Source organism: Seriola dumerili, unplaced genomic scaffold (assembly GCF_002260705.1).
Source record: "Seriola dumerili isolate Sdu_G_001 unplaced genomic scaffold, Sdu_1.0 BDQW01000017.1, whole genome shotgun sequence".
Taxonomy (NCBI): Eukaryota; Metazoa; Chordata; class Actinopteri; order Carangiformes; family Carangidae; genus Seriola; species Seriola dumerili.
In genome coordinates, this window is record NW_019174272.1 from 2,283,210 (window position 1) to 2,305,985 (window position 22,776).

Below are 22,776 nucleotides of genomic sequence, written 5' to 3' on the forward strand. Positions count from 1 at the left end.
ACACAGATCAACCCAGAAAATTTAGATATCCTTTATTTTCTCTGCAGGATTTTTCCTTATTCAGATCAGTGTATTGATGTTATTGTCAGTCATTTTCCTTGTCCATTTATAGGTACTTGCCTAATTCCTCCTGTTGGGAATATACAGCATGCTTGTGCCGGTATGGGTGTCTTCAAGTGCTCTCTAAAATACCTTAATAATGAGTTGAGTGCAAATTAATGACCCAAACAATGCAAGCACTGTATGCTTTTTAGCCTTGAGTTTATTTATATTGCCGTATAAAAACATGTGTCCGCAGCAGCTGTTGCCCATTTAATTAAAACGTCAGTTGCATACATGCATGATATGCGCTCACATACTTCCTTACTGCAGTCACTGCAATTACTGCACACATTAGGCTAGTTGTAATCCGTTTGATTTCTAAAATAAAAAACCATGTTAAGTATTTTACTCAATTACTTTGTGGGAACGGTACTTTTCTCTTTCCCCGGAAGTTATATTGTGTTATATTCTATTGCTCACAGGAACAGCTGAAAGGATTGTATTTTCCCCTTTTCTCACGAATTGACTAAATTGGTGTGAAAATTAGGCCCAGGATGTGGACTGTGGTGGTGAAGGATGCCATTGTGGGTAACTCCTCCTGTTCATGCACCTCAGCAGTTTGAATCATGATTTAGTGTGCTGCCACTGACAAGTAGTTGTCACTTGGTTAGTGTTGTAAGCATAATCATTTGCTATGCAAGTGAGTTGCTGCAACAGCATGGACGATGATCAGTGGACTTTTAATTTATAATGGTTTGTATTAGTTAGCCTGTTTCAGTTGACCATGAGGGAACTGTATGCAGAGAGATAAATGCCTTATCCTGGGTTGCGCGTCAGTAGGAGAGATCCAAGACGTCACTGTGCTGCCCCGCTGTTCATGTACAGACATGAAAGAGCATTCCTCAAGCTGATAGTGGAACTGTATCCTGTTACCACTGTCACGGCTTATGCTCATCCTCTGTTTATCATAGCACCCTTTCTGTCAGGTTCATCCAATCACGTCCCATGTCATTACAGCTAGTGTAATAATAATAACTGATTGTAGCTCATACACAAAGCTACAGAAAGTTGTGGTGTACAGTGCAAAGCATCTAAAGTTTCACAAAATGTCAGTTACTTGTTAAAACACCACAGTTCATTCTGACGTTTCTTCTGAGGGTCCGGACATCATGATGCTAAGGGTGTATCTGTTAGATATATAGTAATTCAAATCATCAAGACTTCGAAAATAACACAGATGACCTCAAGGCACTGTACAACAACAAATCCACATGGCCAAGGTTGCTATGGCAACGGGAGAAATCATAGTGTACTGTTGTGAAATAAGTCAGGAATACCACAGCCATAAACTGTATGTTTTAATGCTATGAACAGCAACCTAAACTGAAAAAACAGCAAAGCAGCCTCGCCCAACACATAACCCAGTGGAAGGTTTGTGCCGAATGCCGATAATCAATCCTGGATTAAAATGAACCTTAAAAACAAGACTGGTTTGAATGCACTTCATGCACTGCTTGACCCAACAAACCCAGTGAACAGCATAACAAGGTCTGCATTTCACTCTATGTATTTGAAGCATTGATTAGGAGTGGGATTTGATAAGTAAATGATGCCAAGGAGCCATTTATCGTTAAATGTCTGCCCCACAGCCAGAGCTATAACTGTAAAATATGGTAACAAATGTATTAACACTGCCAGTTAACAATTAATTTGAAAACCCACCTGTCGCTGAGCTCCACAAAACTCCAACATTGAAACTCCCCCAAGCACTGTTTTATATTGAATTCTGGCGCAAATGCATGACACTAACAAATGTCCTTTTTCATCCACACGTGGAAAAGGCTTGGAATTTCCATGGTCTAAATATCAATCCAAATGGAGAGTTTTCTTCTGTGAAAGACTCAGAGGACAGTACTACTCCATAGTTGAATACTTTCACGTCTATGATGAAACAATTTTCAACTGCATTTCAATCAGGAAATAAAGATGATAAACATAAAGGAAACTTGCAACATAACATTTTTTGATAATACTTATAGGAGCTGATACTAAAACCACCAATAAAATGAACAGCTTTTTAGTAAAGTTTAAAATTTTAAACCTTATTATACTGAAGTTTACACACAGATGTTAGATTTGTTGTTGAATTGGTTAGACTGTGTGGTGGATAGCACTCTTTGCTTTATGGTAAATGGCATGTTAGCATTTTTATATTTCTTATACTAAATGAATACTCTCCACTAACTAGGAATATGAAATCAAAAATTGAAAAGATGGCAATTAATATTTTCAGCTTTGTTCAATTTAGCTCTTATACACTGCTATAACAACATGTTTAGTGTAGTGGTTGTGTGATACCAGAGGCCTGAAGTGACACATAATGGATGTAATCAAAAACATGGATTTCTAATTTGCACATTTGCTTGTATATACAGTATAAACTGCAGATTCCTGTACATGTGTTGGTATTATAAGGTGCTGATGGTTGTTGATGGGCCACATGCCTGTTTTTGTATAGAAGAAGCCCTGACTATTTGCTCTGTAAGTTTGAAGCATGCCATAACAGGTTCCCAGAGTTCACTATGGAAGCATGTTGCCTGCCTGACTGCATAGCACTTCCCATTGCAATCAACACTATTAGCTGAAGTTCATGTGCAGCTAGGAACATAACTGATAAATGCCTGATGCCTGTGTGGTGGACACTTGGCCATGATAAATCTGAGGTATGAAGTAAAAATCAAGTGCCTTAATTATTCACCTTTATTTGATTGATTTATAATGCCAATTCCAACTCACACCTTTTCAGAGTGTTGGTTACACATAATAAGAGAGGTGTGTATGGATTGCTGTTTAGATGAAAGGTATAGGGATAATTATTTTTTTCATATCAGGGTTTTTTCTTTTGAATATGGATTGGAGTGTCTGACAAGTAAACCACATATTCCTCTAAAAATTGGTGCTAGTAGACACTAGCAGAAGTGGGCTTTGGAGTTGGTAAAGAGAGAACAAGGACAGAGAGAAGAGACCGTTGTTACAAACTGCCGTGTTGTGCCTTGCCTGTTTCCCAGTTTGCAGGCCTGATGCTGGCTGCTCCATGTGTTTAGTTGTTAATAATAGCTTAAAGCCATGAAAACAATAACTGGCCCTCTCAGTGTATTTCAAGTTGTATAGTGGCTAGTTTGACCAAATTTTGCTTTTGTAGATGTTGTGGTTTGAGTAATTTGGCTCTAAGAAGTTGGGTCTCTCTTGGCCTGATTCAGGATTAATTACAGCAGGCGTTTGTATCTCACTTGTCTTTTAGTTTCATTATATACATGGTTTAATGGGTCGTGTGTGTTGTGTTGGGAGGGCATAAACTACTTAAATCCCATGCAGGATGATGTGCCCAGCTCTGCCATTCTTCTTTTAGCAGTCATCCATCATTCCCTCTGTTCTATTCCCCTTTAGTATTATTTCCCCCTAGCTTCCTCAGTCTCTTAAGGGCTGCTTGGCTTCACACTCCAACTGCTCTCCATCACCCTCTTCAATTCTCTTATCACCCAAAGCCCCGTTGCGGACACTTAACTCTCCCTGTCCTCTTCAGCTGGCTTTCTCCAGCTTTCTCTGAAAGCAGAGTTGATCATGTTTTCTTTACAAGAAGAAACCTCTACACACCAAAACCAGATGGGAGCCCTTCAGATCTCTTGTGAAAAAAAGCTACTGCAGGACCTCATTCATCTTCTCGCCACTGGATGTTTTTCCAGTCACTGCCCTCCATTCTGAGAGGCACCAGTGGCCTAAATTTGGAAAAGCGTGTTAATTTTTTACTCCAGCTGGCAAGGCCCTGTCAAGTTCAGCCTCACCTGCTGAAATTTTAACCAGTGTTGTTCTTAAGGCTTCTGTTTAATTCAGAAAGAAGCAAGACTTTAATGGTGTGCTGGAAACTGGAAAGTCAAAAATAAAATCTTCAGGATTTAAGCTTTTAGGTGCCGTTCCCCCTCCCCATTTGTTTTAGAATACAGGACCTGCTCATTCTGTCTGGGTTGTACTCTCATGAAAGTAGGCAGTAAAATTTGATAAAGCTTTGTGTCTAATATTGATTTCAATATCAATCAGTCTGTCAATAATTAACATTTATTTACTTCTTTACATACTTCCCGTAACAAGTTCAGCACTGATCTGAAAATGAAAAGCAGCGTTACAGTCTCAAAGTTAAAGTTATTAAGTACAACACACGACATCGGTTAAATTGATGATGGTGCTTGTTTGACATATATTAAGATGTCGATGTTAAGATATTAAGAAGTTTTGTGATTCTGTAATATTATCATTTGTTAAAGTAATCTTGTACAAGTTTTATTTCTGTTTTTTTTTTTTTTTTGCTCTATCTGGTTGACAGACTGTTTTATTTTTATAAACTGGACTGTGAGGGACTCAAAAGATTGTGTTCTGCATCATTACATATAAATATGTCTGATAAGAGAACCACTGTGCCTTCAAAGTGTTAAGTCATTCTCTTCAAAGTATTATGCCCGAGGCTCAATTATTTTTTTTTATTCATTAACACACCTTACTGGCATGTTTCCAGAGTCTATAAGCCTCTCAAAACAATGAATCACATCTTTCTCACATTATGCTTTCCTCAGGAGGTTGTCAGTTGTATAGTCACAATTCTTGTATTGGTTCTAAGTGGTCTCTTTTATTTTTTAACATGATTTTCAGCCGTTTCGCCCAGCACTACATTTATTCTTAATATAGTTTCACTTATCACAAAAATATAGTGGCTTAATGCACCATCCATCCTGCTCCCCCTCCTAATCTTTTCCTCCTTGTCTGTGTATTTCAGGTGGTACCATGGCAAGCTAGACCGAACCATTGCTGAGGAGCGGCTGCGCCAGGCCCGGACCCCTGGCAGCTACCTCATCAGGGAGAGTGACCGCCGGCCCGGTTCCTTTGTCCTGTCTTTCCTCAGCATGACCAACGTGGTCAACCACTTCAGGTAAGACAGAGTACATGCAACAAGCAGAAAGAGCTTAACCTCAGTGATAGGCCAATTTTGAAGCTCCACCAAGAGCCTCCTTAAATGCTTTAGGGAGTCACAAAGTAGGTAGCATGTTTGCATTGCCCATTTTCAGAGGTATATCCTCTGAAATGACCTCATGTGGCCTACACAATGCTGTAATTGTTTTTAACTGCTGTTTTATTTGCTGCCATAATTTACCGGGAAACCAAAATGGTCCTAAACTGGGGATTTACATGAAACAGGAGGGTCACTGAAGTCTCATTTGTGTTCACCATACCAGTTACAGAAGCTACACAGACTTAGCTAACCTGTCTATCATTGCCTACAACTGAAAGGGCATTGTGGGTGGAAAATCAGAATAATACAGACTGTTTCATGTCTGTTCCTACCATAGAGTACTATTGGTAGGTTTAATAGAACATGACATGTCATCTCACAATAAGGAGATAGCACACCACCTTGAATTAGAAGATAAGGATAGAGGACCTACAGAAGTTATTCATTACCTGCTTACCAAAAGGGCAGAAAGCCACATACAAGAAAGGGCAACTTCAGAGATGAGGTGAGAATGTTCAGGTTTGAAACGTGGTTACCAGTGCCCTGTCGTGGCCATTGCAGACTGCTTCAGCCTATTTGTATCATGCTAATTCAAACAGACAGTACGTTTTAGAAAAATGTTTTTCATAATGCATGTCAACTTGTATGCTTAAATGTCTTCTGAAACCCATTACTCTGTGTGTCTGTTTGTGTGTGTGATGCAAAGGATCTTTCGTGCAGTGTAAGTGGGTAGACCTGAAGTAAAAGAAAGAGGGCAGCACACTTGTCTAGCAGCAATACTATGGTGTAATTTACAACATTAAAGTCAATAAAACAAGACAGATTAGGCGTTACAATCTGTCCTCCCCCTCAATGGATATGTTTAATTCAGTATGAAGATACATTAACCCTGTGGCCCACAAATAAAAGTTGGAGATGTGCTCTCACAGCAAGGTCAAACAATGTGGCATTCTCTGCTTCAAAAAAATGAACATACTTTTTTAGAGTGGCTTACTTGAAGATTGGATATGATAAAGGGTAAGTATCCACTGGTATAAGAGATCAATCAGTAGGTTACTGGAAAAAAAAACATTTTGCATTTACAGGTAGCACCCAAGCTTCAGCATTCCCTGGTGTGTATATAATACTAACTGTAGGTGCTTAAAGACATTAGCTGAGCGTGTGATGAAAGTCAGTGCATCTTTTCGACGCACCCTTAAGTTAACTGGAATCTGTGCATTTCATAGTATTTCCTTCTACTACTCTATTGCTCATGTTTGACCTGCTAGTCCTAGTTATACACCTTAGAAAACAAAAGGTTTGTGCTCAGGCAAAATCGCTGACATTTTCTCCAGAAATGCATTTTTACAATCTATTAACAATGACATCATCTCCTTCACTCACATTGGTTTAGTGTGTACCCATGATGTCATTGATGCTGGAAGGAGGGAGCGTTTCTGTAAGGGAATTATGAACATAAGGTTAATTGCGTGACACCTACTCTTCAAAAGGCTGATGTCCTTAGATTGTGCATGTAGCAAATGAGTAATAGTGTAGTGCGTTTGATATAAACCCTCAATCAATTGATGAGCAGAGAATTAGGATTAGTAGCTCTGCAATGGGATATGGTTCAGAAAAGTGCTTTCTCATACCATTATAATCATTCACTGTAGTGATTTTCTGTATTTTTTATATGAGCCACAAATTACAAATATCATGATCGTGATAGTTGGATTTAACTGGACAACCTCTCTCTTTCTCTCACTGCCTGAAATCCTCTTTAGAAAGATATTTACTAGTTGTTTTTTTTGAAGGATTGTGGTAGAAATATTTTTAGTCTTGTTTTTCATAATATTTTATCTCATCTTAAAAGCTATGATGGTAATTTTACTGTCAAAAGGAATAAAAGTTGAACATTATCTTTTGCCTTCACTGCACAGTGATTACCCTGCATTCAAAAATATCTGTGCTTGTCTTTTATCGTTATGTGTTTTCTCTCAACAGGATAATCGCCATGTGTGGGGACTATTACATTGGAGGGCGGCGGTTCTCTTCTCTGTCAGACCTGATTGGTTATTACAGCTATGTGTCTTGCCTGCTAAAAGGAGAGAAACTGCTATCACCAGTGGCGCCCCCCGAGGTGAGACTGTCTCCAATGCTTGGAGCACACAGTAGATTCCAAATTCTACATTTTATGGGTCAATTCTAGCATATTTAAGATTTTGCAGGATTCCCTTACAATTTTACATTATTCTAAAGTCTTTGCTTGTGTGACATGACATTACTTAATATTTGCTTTTTTCCCTTGTCTTGGTTGTTTCTCAAAATAAATATTGTGAAATACACCTTGTCTAAATATTATGAGGTAATCCCAGTAGGTCAAGGGTGTTGATTTGAGCTGAAATTGTGTAATATTAAATATTCTCTAAACATTCTCTGTTTCATTTTAAAGACTATATATAATGTAAGAAGGTCTTGTTTTGGTTTTTTTGTTGGTATGACTGACAGATGGCATGTCAGTAATGTGATTTAGCTTCTTTTAAAATAGAAATCTTTAAGTTTGATAGTAGCATTTTGATGCAGGTTGTCAAAATGTGATAGAAAGAATATTCCCCAGAGATCTAGCAAAACTGAATTTTTTGATCAATTCTAAATATACGAAAACAGTCTCCTGAAATGTTGTCCCTTAAAAGTTCTTTAACCCGATTATGTGTTTAAGGGTTGAAAGATGGGTGGAAAAAATATTTTTGAGATTCCTTTTTGAGTTAACTTGAAGTCAGCCTTTGATTATTTTATTCAGCCACTTGCTCAGTGTAGAAGGGAGTATTTTTCATGTCCTCCTTATCCCCTTTTCTTTTACCTTCAGGCAGTAGTCAGAACTGTTTAAGGCAAAGCTCCAGCTAATGCTCATTACCTATTTCAGACGAGTGCAGTATCTCCCAGAGGGAGTTGTAGTAGAGTACTTGATTTCGGGAAATAATTGAAGGATTTAACATCAATGTGGTTTTGGAAGGTCAAGGCTAAGAATGAGATTTTATATTCTTTGTTTGCATGTTTCCACAGCCTGTAGAAGACAGGAGGAGAGTCAGGGCCATACTTCCATACACCAAAGTGCCAGATACTGATGAGATCAGGTGAGTATCAGTGTGCAAAGGAGACTTTTCTTGTCCTATACATGTAGTATACCATTTTCATATCCAGTCACTGCTCTCCTTAAAATATTATCAAAATTATGATGCATTATCTTTGAGACAAAGACAGGCAGTGTTGAATTCCTGGGCTTAAAATGTTGTATTTGACTGTATTGATCTGAAAGAGGTGCATAGTTTCACTGTCATAGGCCTGCTGTTCCCTTCACAGCAGCTCAGAAAGCACATCATCTGACTTGTTAATGAAAAACAGTCTTGTCCCTGTTATTAAGCTGCAGTAGGCACACTTACTGATGATCCCAGCTATCCCTGATTTCCTGAATCTGATAAACATCTGTCTGAAGTCAACGTCAACTCTGAGTCTGCTAGTGAGCCACAGGCTTAACTGAGTAGATAGACATGCAATATTTACCTCAGATGTTATGATTCAGGGAGGACACCTGCTGGCAATGTTGTGGTATTACAATCGACACTAAGTAAATAGACACTTGACAATTTCTTCAGTTGGAAGATTAAATAGATTTAGTTATAGATCTGCTGATCTGGAATTTCCTTCATGTCAGGATGACAATGTCTGGACGCAGCAACAGTGTGATAGGCAGAGATGATGCGATATTATAACAATCTATATACAGCAGAGTTTACAGTGCATTTTACACCTTTCTTTATTTTTACCTTCTTCATACAATTTACACAAGTCACAATGTTTCCTCTTTTAATGTCCATTTTGACTCAATGTATCCTCAGCTTCCTAAAAGGGGACATGTTTATTGTTCACAATGAACTGGAAGACGGCTGGATGTGGGTGACCAACGTTCGCACAGAGGAGCAGGGCCTCATTGTGGAGGATCTGGTGGAGGAGGTGGTAAGTGTAGTGCAAGATGGGAAAGCAATATCAAATTTATTAGAAGATGTGTATCACAAAGTCAAAGGTGGCATCTGTAAACATAAAACATAACAACATAAAAAGAACCCAATGTGAGGTGACTACAACATATCACACCAAGTTGGCATCAGCATAGCAGCAAGTATTGTGATATAATACATGAATACACAGCATATAGATGAAAGAAGAACTGCAGTCATTGGTCCATTAGAGCCTTGACAGATTTCTGTTTCTGATATTTTTCAGGGGCGGGAGGAGGATCCACATGAAGGAAAAGTGTAAGTTTTATTGCATTGAACTCCATTATTCAAAACATTTTAAAGCAGGATATAGTTCATACATCCATAAAAATGCACCTCAGTAGCTATAATCCTCTATGATGCAGCAACTTGTTACTTACTTTTTTTAAACAACATATCATTACAGGATAATATACACGCAATTAATCAACCTTCATGCACACAACCTAGTTTTCTTAATCCTCAAGATATAAATTATGTTTTTATATTGACTAGAACAGCATGACGGCACAGGGCATAACATGAGTCATCGTCTCTTCACTTCATTCACATCATGTCCTTCAGCATTGGCAAATCTTCAAGTTTGATGCAGTGACTCTAGCTAATAAATCTTTTTTTAAAAAGTGAGCTTGCCAAATGCCCAGGGCTCTCTGTAAGAGGAAGTTATAAATTTAATTATGGTCACCTTTTTTCTTGTAGCACTTGTGAACATTACATCAAACATGTGACAGGGCAGATGATACGTGATATATTTGCATACAGTAGTGATTAATTGTGCAAACACTGGACAGTCATTTTACTCTGATGAATGTCTCCAGCAGAGGCGCCATTTATTAAAGATTTCAGTGTTGAGAGATGATGTTGTTGTCGTAGGCACTCCTGAACATCTGTAGTTTGTTGATTGAACAAATTCAATTTTCTGTCGCTCTTCTTTCTGTTGCCTTTGATGGATCTCTTACAGCTGGTATCATGGAAAGATCACTAAGCAAGAGGCCTACAACCTGCTGATGACAGGTACCATTCCTCTCTGCCTTTCATTAGGCCAAAGTTATTAATCACTTGTGACATTACCATGGATTATTTTTCTTCTGAAATAGGTTCTGAACATCAAAGTCACAATATTCTGCTGAACACGCATTAAAACCTCTCTTCTGCTCCTTCTCGTTTCATAGTTGGTCAGGTGTGCAGTTTTCTTGTTCGGCCATCAGACAACACACCTGGAGACTACTCCCTCTTTTTTCGCACCAATGAAAATATCCAAAGGTTTAAGATCTCCCCCACGCCCAACAATCAGTACATGATGGGGGGGAGGTACTACAACAGGTATGTGTGGCAGTGTGCCTGCCTTCATACCACAGAATAACATAAGAAAAAAAAAATGCCAAACTGAAGCATTTTTTAAGTTGTAGCCAGCATGTTTTGTGTATTTCAACTTGCAATTACTGACGTTCTGCATCTCGTCCGCTCTCTCTCTCTCTCTCTCTACCTCTCTGGCAGCGTCGATGACATCATTGACCATTACAAGAAGGAACAGATTGTCGAGGGCTACAACCTGAAAGAACCAGTTTCAGTGCAGGTAGGTACAGTTGTACAGTAGCATTACTGATTCTGTGTGATTCCATATGTTTCTCTGAATGGGATGATATTTGAGAATTTGTAATTGTATATTTTGAAGAAAATCTATAGCATCAGACATTCTCCTGTTTGTTTTCTTCAAAAGCAAGACTTTCTAGAATCTGTCCAGGGCAACAGATAAAAAAAAAAAAAAGGAATGTAATGTAATCTAGCCCTTTGAATGGAATTGATTTTTCCTTTGTGGGTATGTGATGGCTTGACTTATTATTTTATTTTACTAGCACCAGGAACAAGTACTTACTGACACAGTGGATGGGAGAGAAATTTATAACACTATCAGGCGGAAAACAAAAGACGCTTTCTACAAAAACATTGTCAAGAAAGGCTACCTCCTTTTCAACAAAGGTACATGTAACATCTGTCTTGAGTATAAACTTTGAGTGGCCCCTTCTAATATGATGAATAATATTATCTCAGTGTTTTCTTGTGGTTACCATTATAATCAACTTTGCTGTGGTCCATCTCACCTTCAGGTAAAGGTAAACGGTGGAAGAACCTTTACTTTATCCTGGAAGGTAACGACGCCCAGCTCATCTACTTTGAGAGCGAGAAGAGAGCCACCAAACCAAAAGGGCTGATCGACCTAAGTGTGTGCTCCGTGTATGGAGTGCATGACAGTCTGTTTGGCAGGTGAGATGTCAAAGTATTGTTTTTAGTAAAGTCGGCAGCAAAGTGCTCTCCCTCAGCTCTGAATGCTCAGCTGCGCAGACACCACACATAAGAAAATTATTTTAATGAGGTCTCATACTGTACAAAGTAATTTAAAATGTTTTCTGCTGTTTGCTTTTTCAGGCCAAACTGTTTCCAGATTGTTGTCCAGCACTTTAGTGAGGAACAGTACATATTCTACTTTGCAGGAGAAGCTCCAGAGCAGGCACAGGTAATAGAAGAACCAGCACCTCCCTATCACTGATAACTGTCTCATTAAACATGGTAGAAGCAACTAAAACTGTATGTTCTACCTCCAAACGGACTCCCAAAGCTGTGAACTGCTGTTCCTATTCATATAAATAGCTCTAACTTTTTCTTTGCGACTTTGTGCAGAGGCAGAGCCCATGTCGACTGTGTCTTGCAACTGCACTGACCATGTTCTGTTTTTACAGGATTGGATGAAATGCCTTCAAACTTTCTGCAGTAACCTAAGGAAAACCACTCAGCCCACCTCCAACAAGAGGCTTAGACAGGTACATATACCCTCAGCCAGTGTGTGCTCATGTGGACAAAGTAAGCAGATGGTCAAATCCAACAAGCCAGTAAAAGGGTATTTAGCACTCGGGTGTAAGACCACGATTATTGAATATTGTGAAAGCCAAATATGAAGTTCAAAATTTATTCAAAATCCAGCATTATTGTGACAGATGGCCACATGATTAGAACGACTTTATCAGTTAAAACAGTTTAAAAAAAACAACAAAAAAACACACACACACACACACACACACACACACACACACACACACACACACACACACACACACACACAAAAAGACCTTTTATCCTGACTGGCTTGACTCATATTTACTTGTTGCAGCATAATAACACCATTCCCACACAAATTTTAAGCCTTAGTGTTGTGTCTGCCAAATGAGTAAATGTAAATTTTTGTTTTGATCCCACATCTTTAATTTTAGATGAGCCATGTAGTCGGTAGTAGCGTATTTGCATTTGTCAGCTAAAGAAATCTATGTGTATGTTATTTTTCAAAAGTCTGATGAATTGACACAGTGAAGCATTAATTACTTAAGTTAAGAACATTGTTGAAATTGAGTTACACCTTTCTCTGGATATGTTTGGTGTGCTAAATCCTTATTTTCTGTCAGGTGAGCAGCCTAGTGCTGTATGTGGAGGAGGCCCACAAGCTGCCGGTGAAGTATTTCACCAACCCTTACTGTAACATCTACCTGAACAGCGTCCAGGTGGCTAAGACGCACCCTAGGGAGGGGCAAAACCCCGTTTTCACTGAGGAGTTCATCTTTGAGTGAGTCTGTCGTGTATCTGCTTGCGTATTTTTCTCCCTTGGATTTTTCCGCTGTTTGTCCTCCCTCTGTATTTTATCCTCCTCACATTCCCAGCTGCCTATCTTGCTTAGAATTGATAATATTTTCTCTACTTGTTTACAAAATTACAAAATGTATGTGTTTGTCGTTTCAGTGACTTGTCAAGTGAAATCAACAGATTTGAAATCAGCCTGAGCAACAAAACAAAAAAGAGCAAAGAAAGTGACATCTGTAAGTACCTCTGTAAATTTTAAAACGGATACAATCTCTGTAAGTCTCTGCATTCACCTTATCTCTTTTTCTTTCTCATGTCTCTCCCACCTTTTCTTTCTGTCTTCCTCCACACCTCAATCTCTCTGCCTCTCAGTGTTCATGCGGTGCCAGCTGAACCGTCTGCAAAAGGGCCAGATGATTGATGAGTGGTTCCCTCTCAGCTCCCACGTGCCTCTGAAGGGCATCGAGCCAGGCTCCTTACGTGTACGTGCCCGCTACTCCATGGAAAAGATCATGCCCGAAGAGGAGTACAGCGAGTTCAAAGAGGTCTCATCCACCGAAAAGTGGTTTTGATTGCAATGTCCATTAAGTTTTCTGCTCTGTTGTTCACTTGAAATGACAATTTCATTGTTGTGTGTCCTCTGCAGATGATCTTGCAGAAAGAGTTCCATGTCATTTACGCTCTGGCCCATGTGTGTGGTCAGGACCGCACACTACTGGCAAGCCTCCTCCTGCGGATCTTCAGACATGAGAAGGCTGAAGCCCCCCTCCTCAGGACACTCAATGACAGAGAGATTAACATGGAGGGTAAAAAAACCACATACACAAAAGACAGGACTTATGTGAACCTGACAATCCTACTTGATAGCAACACGTCAGTCTGCAGTATTTTGCAGGGCTCAGTTAATTGTTTGATGTGTTCATTGAGTTGTGTCCGCTCAGAAATGTGTACAACTATGTGCCCATACATTTGCATAACCCCCTCTGCTCGTGCACTGTTAACAGACGAGGCCACAACATTGTTCAGAGCGACCACGCTGGCCAGCACCTTGATGGAGCAATATATGAAGGCCACAGCCACACCCTTCGTCCACCACGCTCTCAAAGACACCATCCTCAAGATCATGGAGAGCAAACAGTCCTGTGAGGTAAAGACCTACAAAGGCTTACTCTCTCTCACACTCACTACACTATAAGTCCTTTAAGTCTACCAACCACTCCTTTATCTGCGGTGCAAGGTTAAAAACATGGCATTTATGTGATATCAAAGCAGCTGCTCCACACGGTTGCTGTGTAGTTCCAAATAAATACATAAAACTGTGACACAGCTTCAACATGCAGTCTCAAGGCTGCTCTTTGAGCCTTAATGCCACAATGAATATTTTAAATCGTGTGGTTCTTATAGATTTCATACACCCACTGAGATGAAAGTGTGTAAGTTATTGTGTTTCACAGATGTTTTTCTTAACTTGTGTAGCTTTAAGTTAAATAAAACAAATATTACAAATTAATTTACCAGTGGCTGATCCATATCTACACAATACACAATATTTATCAACATTACATGCATGTCATGCACTGAATCTTTTCTGCTACTGTAGAATAATGAATTCATGAAATTAACTGTCTCTTATCTCATGGCTCACAACCATACATTGTGAATTTGAATTAATCCATCTTCATTTGTTCATTTGTTGTCTGTTTCCCCTCTCTTGCTCTGTCTCTCTTCATCTGTTTTAAGTTGAATCCTTCAAAACTGGAAAAGAATGAGGATGTGAACCTGAACCTGGCTCATCTCCTCAACATCCTGTCTGAGCTGGTGGAGAAGATCTTCATGGCTGCTGAGATCCTACCACCGTAAGCATATATACCCACACGCAGCTTTGTTGTCCAGTTTTGTCACTAAATCATTTGAATTAGTACATTAAACAGAAATGCACATTTTAAGCCCAAGAGACTCAAATAATGAGTCATTGTCTCTCTCTCTTTGATGACCCATCCAGGACACTGAGGTTCATCTACGGCTGTCTGCAGAAGTCTGTGCAGCAGAAATGGCCCACCAACAACACCATGCGGACCAGAGTTGTAAGGTAAACAAACACCTGTGACTAATGTGGCCTCCACTTCTTTTCTTTTGAAAGTTTAACAGCGGTCACCAAATCTTTGTCCTCCATTTACCATCTTTAATTTTGGCATGCGATACATTGTTTTTTCTGATGCTGTCCTAACCGTATCCATTCTTTATCCAGTGGCTTTGTCTTTCTAAGACTGATCTGTCCTGCCATCCTCAACCCCAGAATGTTCAACATCATTGCTGGTGAGCATCCACTGAAAAGCATACCCAAAACCTTCCTGTTTGCCATGTGACATGTTACAATGTGTGCTTTGCGCTGCCATCTCTTCTCGCAGACCCTCCATCCTCAACAGCAGGCAGGACCCTCACACTGGTGGCCAAGTCTGTCCAAAACCTGGCCAACCTGGTTGAGTTTGGTGCTAAGGTATGAATTCCTTCCCGGAAACAGTAGCATTCAGTAGAAGTATTGTTTTTATGGTGGACATGTCAGCAAAACACTTTTTGAATATTGTTGGTGTTTCACAGCTGTCTTTTTGTTCTCAAACAGGAACCCTACATGGAGGGTGTGAACCCTTTCATCAAAAACAACAAACATAGGATGATCATGTTTCTAGATGAGTTAGGGGTGAGTCACATGGACAGAAAATGAATTAGAATTTTTTTGATAATTGATTATTTCAGTAACTTTACATCTTTTTAAAAGAGGGGATTTTATATTTTTCTTCATTAGAGAGTAGAGTCAATATTGTTGGTTATAGATTGTTTGTCAAATCAAGCAAGCAATTTAAATATTAGTCATATTAGCCTCTGGGAAATTATGATGGACCTTTACATTTTGTAGACAAAATGATAAATCAAGAAAATAATCAGCTGATTAATAGATAACAAACAAAATAATAATAATAATGATAATTTGTAGTTGCAGCTCTGACTCTGTTTCACAAGCTTAGACAAGTCATGTGTCTGTTTTACTAGAATGTCCCTGACCTCCCTGAAGCCACAGAGCACTTTAGGACAGACCTGTCCCGGGACTTGGCTGCACTGCATGAGGTCTGTGCCACACACTCAGACGAGCTCCGGACGCTGAGCAACGAGAGGGGAGCGCAGCAGGTCAGAGACCCATGATATCTCGGCTGAGCACACGATTTATGCCACCCCGTTTCAGAAGGTTGATCTAATTCCTCTTTCCTCTCTGCAGCATGTGTTGAAAAAGCTGCTGGCCATCACAGAGCTCCTCCAGCAGAAGCAGGCTCAGTATGCCATGTCCAACAGCAACAGGTAGTACTGCACTCCTCCTCCCATCTTCCCATCCTTCCGTCAAGTCTCCTCCAGCGGAGTGCAGCACAGAGGAGACCTAGCATGCTCTACCCTCATCACCATGGCAACCCCTCCACCTCCACCCTCCATCATGTCCTCCTCTGATAGTCCCGCCCATCCCCACCCACCTGCCATCTTGTCCCGTTCACCACAAGAGAGCTATGCAACAACAGCGGCTGAGTACAACAACTGATGCAGTATTTTAAAAACAAAAAGAAAAAAAAAAAACTTGCGCCAGTGACTGACAGCTGTATGCACAGGAAAATTATTTTTCCTTCATAAACTGTGTTCATGATTCTGACTTGGGTACATTTCATTCCCTTCATCACAAGGGCCAAATATAAAGATTTCAAATGAGGTTTCTTTGTACCCACTATGTGTTTTGACAGCACAGGTTGCCAAAGTGTACCCCCCCCCCTCCCCTTCTGGCTCAATATGAGGAAACTGACAAGAAGAAGCTAGTTCTCTCGGTCCCCTTTTCTGGTAACTGGATTATGAGCGATAATGCTTTTTATACTGTAATTAGTGACTGATTTATTTTAAGGTTGTGACAATATCCGCAAAGTGCTGAAACTAGCATTTCTGTCTATTTGTCTTTTTTTTTTTTTTTTTCTTTCTTTGGTTTCTAGATTGGAACAAAGTCTTTCAGAAAAGTATGGTTATTTTATATTAAGAATAAATTCTCTTGCTGGAATCATGAGTATATAAGAGAGATGAGCTGAATTTTTTTTTCCTCCGATTGTATCAGCTATTTTTTGATTATTTGGTTAAGTCTTTTTTGAAACTTCTGAATGCCAGACAAGACACATAATCAGAGAAACCAAGTAAAATGAAAGTGTTTACAGCAGTAAATTTTTTGGAATAGTACAGAATGTATCAGACATGCATGCACTTATTAAACAGTTTTTGTAAAGTAGATTATGGAGTCTTTCATTGTCCCCTGACAAAGGTGGAGAAATGTATGTGGCTTTGTTACTTTAAAGGAATATGTCACCATTCTGCCTTTAATCCACATAACCATGACGACAATATGTAGAAAAATATCTTTATTCTCACTGCAGAACAAAGGCAAACCAAAGATTGACTGCAGTGTCATGTAGAAAAGTAAATATGACATGCATACTTGCAAACTCTTTGTGACACACTATTGTGTTTTCTAGGTTTGGTCAGTGACATCTAAATCCTGGAATTAAGTAGTATAATAACTTAAAACTCTGTTTGATTCCACAACTATGTTGAGTTCATAGCAGGTCTTCATCTGTCCATTCCTGAAATGAAACAAAAGTTGAGCCGATTTAGGAAGAATTCTACCCAAAAACATGAGGCATTTACCTTGGGACAAAGTTTGCGTGAATGTCAGCCTGTAGCTACACACTGTCTCACCTCTTCTGCCAAACGTGGTTCTTTTGCTACATGGCCATCTTCTTCATACCCTCGCTTTCGTTTGCTGCAATACAAAGACATTTTTACTATGAGAAGTTGAGTGTACAATTAGTTTTGGAAAGAAATCTGTGTATCACAAGTTGTCTTTGCAAGCCGTAATTGTTGGTGAACTGTTGGTGTTTCATATCTTCAGTGTTTATGTGAACTGTCCATTATCAACACTCAGTTAAAGAGTGACATCTAGTGTCCACTACATTTTCATGATCACCATGAGTAGTCCTAGTTCTCCATGTCTCATTTTTAATTGCTTCATTGACTTAATTTAGACTAGTTTACACCATGTCGGAATAGCTATAAACAGACTGATCCTAATATACGCCAAAACAGTGATTCCTAAACGTGTGCCTTTCACAAACAATTCCACTTTATCTTACAGGACAGAGTGCACCATCATGTCACTGGCTGCTGCCATCCAGGTAATGTGAGTTTTACGGATTTCCACCCGAGAATCAAAGTGTGGTAGTCAGACCACACAGCCAGCCAGCCAAAGTGAGGCCTCACCCCATGAGGTGCACGACCGAAGACTAAAGTCAGTTTGTATTTATAAGCATGTGGCCTAGATTCCTGGCAGTTCAAACGCAATATGGCTGTTCTCCATGGGAAACCACTTGCTGCATATCTGAATACTGTCCTTCCAAAGCCCTTCCCAAAATTCTTCAGACACCAACAGTGTGTTGAACTGATCAAACTTTGACAAGAAGCCTTGTCACGTACGAGATGATTTCTATGAAGATGGACCTGAGATACAGTCAACTGCAGAGAAGTTTGAGCTTCTTTTATCCTGGTATGCCTGCCACTCCCTCACAAGTTTCACCAGTAATGGCTGGTGACTGACACGGAGCCAGAAAAATGGGGGCACACTGATTAGCCACTGCTTTACTTGGACAAAACTTGTGAGGACATCAGAGGGGCGGCAATCCAAAGCATTGAAGTAGCTTTTTCTGCCGTCATCAGGGAATTTAAACATAGCACCTCTCTCCAAGACGACACAAGCCTTAACTCCCTCTCTTCACACCATCCTCTTGCCCACATCACCTGAGTTTATGATAAGCTCTTCCTTCAAAACCATTTCCACCATCTTTGTGTATGAACTACCACGCAGCACTCGAACCACTTGTTTTTATATGCTGCTTTGTTTGTTGATATATACTTAGGCTTGTATAGAAGTAAAAGGTGTTTGTGTATGACATAGCTGAACAGAACTGAGGGATAGTCTATGAGTTTGTAGGAGATATCTGTAACCTTTCCTGTGCATGTGTTAACCTTGAATGGATACTGCTATAGTGTGTGGGCCTACATATATGCTGCTCTAACAAACATCACCTGAACTCCCTCTATGCCTTGGGGATGTGAACGAAAGCTTTCATGCATTTTGCAGTCTCTCCTGCGCTGCCGCCATCACAGGTGGTGTTTTCAGTACACCTCTGCACCAACTGTTTTCATATGAATTCATCCTGAGAAGTCATGCCATGCACAGATTGATCAACTTCTAGTTTGTAAGGGTTGGCCTCACGTGCCTCCTGATGATTCAAGCAGCTGCAACGTCTGAATCTGTGCCTGTCATAGCTCAAGAGTTTACCAGACTGTTTACTGTAGCTGCACTTAAGATACCACGGACCTCACCGACCTCACCAAGTGTTAACAGACAAACTGGCGACAGATGCGTGATAACGAAACGAGCCTAAAAGTCTCCTCATCAGCGATACCAATATCAGCTGGGCTTCATGGTATGGATGATGTAGGTAGGAATGTGGCGTGCTGTTGTATTTCCTTTCTGTATTTCATACAGCTGATGATGATGTGTTCCTTTTTATTTTTCTACCTGATACTGTACCTTGAACCTTTTGCATCTTAGATACGACTACCTGGCTAAAATAAAACTGTTACTACATATGACAGTGGAAACCTGGAGTTGTTCACTTGGGTGTGGGGTATAGAAATTCAATCTATGATTACAAATGCTACACAGTAAAACTGGTATTATCACACTGAAACTTAAAATATACCTAGAATTACACCACCCTTATTGCATCTTAATATGAGAGGTAGATAAAGGACTGATGTTGATCATTTGTTTATAGTTTCAAGTGTTAAGATTTCTGCGCTGCATAATAAGTCACAAATTCTGACTTAATATGACAATATATTACTATGTGCCTTGGATTTAAGAAATCTCTTAAGTATGCACTACAACAAACATGAGCAGGTCACTTCTCCTTACTTGCTTGAAGTGGCAAATTCAGCATGAATCCTCTCCAACCTCTGTTTGTAAGGATTCACCTCCTCCGATTTGGGAAGTTCATACTTCTTTAGGAGGGTTTTCATCCCTGGATGTACAGAGAAAAACATTTCTTTAAATCTCACATAAGACCTCTACTGTGTACCACAAGGCAACAAAATGTAAAACTGAGCTCAATATCACCATCATGTGGCTTCAGACTGAAAGTGCAGTTTACTCACGTCTCATCGAGTCATACATCTTTGAGAGCGTCTCTTTGTCCTCTCTCAGTCCCATGCATTCAGTCAGGTAGCTGGGAATTTCAAACAACAAACAAAGTGGATTATTTTCCATTAACACATAAAAGAATGAAAGCAGCCAGTTGATTATCAGGACTCAACCTTTTCACATGAAATTTTTGTTTTAAAATGTCACTGACACTTTGGTGCAATATACAGACAACAGAACTAATTCAGAGAAATTTTACCTAATATATCACATATATCAAGCATAATTAAAAAACAATCCATGTAACATTTAATTGTGCGTTTAGGGTCCAATTTCTCCATTAGCAACTTACTGTGCCTGAATTTGCCTGTTTGCATTTATTGTTATTGAAAACAATTTTTAAAAATAATCCAAATATTCTTTTACTGAAGTGAAGAAGGCTCTAAATTCTCATTGGATTCGTTGGTAGTAATAGACAGGATAAACAGTATTTCAAAATCTACCAGATCACTGTTAAATGTTTTCACTTGAGCACAAATAAATGGCCCACCTCTCCATACTGAGACCGGCTCTTGAGGCGCTGTTCAGAACAGCTGTCAGAGCGATCTGAGAGGGGGGAAACAGCAGCCCTGCGTCTGTCATGGTTGCCTGAGTCAGAAAGTCATCAGCACTCTTCCTCAGTGATTCTGGGCTCTCCAGCGTGGGGTATCTAGTCTGAGGCATGACATTTATGAAAAGGCAATAATTAATTGAGACAAGACATATAATCATAACTTCTAAGTGAGCTAGATTAGCACAGCAACAGTGTATGCGTTCAAAAGTAACATTTAAAACTCTCTCGGAGCCCGCCCACCTTGAGGTCAATGAGCAGGCCCTCCATGGGTCTGTAGGGGTTGTGGACCACCAGGTGGAAATTGAGCTGTTGGATCAGCAGCAGCTCATACTCCAGGATTTGCTCCAGAACCCTCTCTTGTCCAGCAGGGCTTTCCTGCAGAAGGTTGCCGACAAATTGTGTGCTGGACACGTTGAACTCATCCACCTTACAGGACAGGTACGCACAAGTAAGCCTGAAACAAGAAGGTGACTTTGAAATAACTTGAATAGACTGGTAAGAACGAGCCCAAACAATACTTTTTAATCAGCAAGTTTGGTTGTTGTACACATACCCTATGCAAAGACAAACTTAATCTTTTCTAAATACCACGCTTAACAATTCCTCCTCTTTTAGCCTTTATAATACTTTACTCAACACAGAGATGAGCCTGGATTGATGTGCGATAATGAACTGAATAAAACAGTGTCGTGTTCAAGTGTTCAACTGAACTATTTCTCCACCTAACATCCATCTACCTGCATCAGTAGAAAAGCTTCTTTTCCAAAATGGAGCTGCTTCAGTTGGGAAAAATACCACAACACTTTATCACTTGTTTCCAATAATGAAGATCTGATAAAATATTGGGAACTGGCACATTACATGCACACACCTTTTTATACTCCCCTAAAACATATCTCTCAGTGCAGTGCACTGTTCTATTTTGATCAGATACAGTCCCTTTAAATAAGGCCCATGATCAGCACTATACTCACATGATAATCCGGGGGTGATACTCCATAATAGAGTTGTTCAGGTAGAATCTTCTGAAGTACATGATGGCTGTACCCTGCACAGGTGAGACACACATGGTTCACACGTCTTCCCGCACTAAGATCACACTGTTGTGATGAAGAAAGTTCATAGTACTGTACATACCACCACAGACTTGGGCATTGCAGGCTTAAAAGCGTTGCAGAAATCCAGCAGCCTCCTCTCATAGTGTCTAAATAAAACGTCTTCTTCGTGACGCTCCAGGAACATGGACTCACTCACCCCGGGCTGAGACACACAGAGACAGGAGCAGGAGTACGAGGTAAAGCAAACTATCACACACTGACCTGTTTCCCTGGTTTGTTTTTATATGCCGCTTACCTTCCCACTTTCTAGTATCTTGTTACGGAATTTATGATTGGCCTTGCATCTCATATGCTCAACTTCGTCTTCACTTTTAAAAATCCAATATTTTCTCTGTGAGCTGTTGTGGAACATGGTCGCAGAAAACTGCCCGATACAAGGCGAACAAACACGAGCAGGGAGCGAAAATTAGACTTGGTTGACGGCTCACAGTGCGACAGACTCGCGATAGCATCAATTAACTTAAGCTTTTTGTTACTAAATATACGTTAGTCCATTTAGTTCCCGATTTGAGTGATTTCTAAAAATAAAAAGAAGCGAAAATTGGCAATAACAAAGTTGGTGCGCGTCGCCACTCTTTTACGTCAACGCCGTCCCCTTCTGATGACTACCGTAGTGTACGCTACACTGCGCAAAAGAAACGGGCTTCTCTCTCTCTCTCTCTCTCTCTCTCTCTCTCTCTCTCTCTCTCTCTGTTTCTCTCTCTCTCTTTCGCACACACACACGCAGACACACACACACACGCATGCATGCACACACGCACACACAAAACTCAAACAATCACGTTTTCGTTTCCCTTATTTTTAAGACTTAAATCTTATAAATATTAAACAAATAACTTTGCCTGTGAGGTAAGAACAATTTGCAATTTGGATTCATTTTTGCAAATGTAGCAACTAACACTATTAAAACCTATATCAATTATTGTAGATTTCAAACATAGTTAAGTGATACAGTCTATACGTTATGCTTAACATATTTTTTTTTTATTAAAATGTATCACTAC

The 22,776-nt window shown here is 39.8% G+C and overlaps 2 protein-coding genes across 3 annotated transcripts in view; one reads left to right on the top strand and one right to left on the bottom strand.

Annotated features, from left to right (window-relative positions):
- Nucleotides 1–19,458, top strand: part of rasa1 (RAS p21 protein activator 1) — a 28,668-nt gene extending 9,210 nt beyond the window's left edge. The window contains exons 2-26 of one of the 2 annotated variants that reach the window (XM_022752303.1): nt 4,868–5,020; nt 7,085–7,220; nt 8,144–8,214; nt 8,977–9,094; nt 9,362–9,393; nt 10,097–10,149; nt 10,308–10,458; nt 10,633–10,711; nt 10,992–11,115; nt 11,244–11,400; nt 11,563–11,650; nt 11,874–11,954; nt 12,591–12,748; nt 12,922–12,998; nt 13,135–13,307; nt 13,409–13,568; nt 13,767–13,909; nt 14,503–14,618; nt 14,765–14,851; nt 15,011–15,078; nt 15,171–15,259; nt 15,383–15,460; nt 15,811–15,945; nt 16,034–16,113; nt 17,972–19,458. In XM_022752303.1, coding sequence (XP_022608024.1) covers nt 4,868–5,020; nt 7,085–7,220; nt 8,144–8,214; nt 8,977–9,094; nt 9,362–9,393; nt 10,097–10,149; nt 10,308–10,458; nt 10,633–10,711; nt 10,992–11,115; nt 11,244–11,400; nt 11,563–11,650; nt 11,874–11,954; nt 12,591–12,748; nt 12,922–12,998; nt 13,135–13,307; nt 13,409–13,568; nt 13,767–13,909; nt 14,503–14,618; nt 14,765–14,851; nt 15,011–15,078; nt 15,171–15,259; nt 15,383–15,460; nt 15,811–15,945; nt 16,034–16,113; nt 17,972–18,020 — 2,656 coding nt within the window. In that variant the 3' untranslated portion in view covers nt 18,021–19,458. Of the gene's footprint in view, nt 1–4,867; nt 5,021–7,084; nt 7,221–8,143; nt 8,215–8,976; nt 9,095–9,361; nt 9,394–10,096; nt 10,150–10,307; nt 10,459–10,632; nt 10,712–10,991; nt 11,116–11,243; nt 11,401–11,562; nt 11,651–11,873; nt 11,955–12,590; nt 12,749–12,921; nt 12,999–13,134; nt 13,308–13,408; nt 13,569–13,766; nt 13,910–14,502; nt 14,619–14,764; nt 14,852–15,010; nt 15,079–15,170; nt 15,260–15,382; nt 15,461–15,810; nt 15,946–16,033; nt 17,069–17,971 lie in introns of those variants that run through there. The other variant, XM_022752310.1, reaches the window with a different exon arrangement.
- On the bottom strand, nt 16,748–22,363 carry ccnh (cyclin H). Its single transcript, XM_022752319.1, has 9 exons — nt 22,008–22,363; nt 21,792–21,914; nt 21,629–21,702; nt 20,895–21,108; nt 20,592–20,755; nt 20,056–20,126; nt 19,817–19,922; nt 17,536–17,599; nt 16,748–17,420 (listed from the first exon to the last, which is right to left on the bottom strand). The coding sequence occupies exons 1-9, from the start codon at nt 22,122–22,124 to the stop codon at nt 17,394–17,396; spliced, it is 960 nt and encodes a 319-aa protein (XP_022608040.1). The 5' UTR covers nt 22,125–22,363; the 3' UTR covers nt 16,748–17,393.
- Between the last annotated feature and the right edge of the window lie 413 nt (nt 22,364–22,776).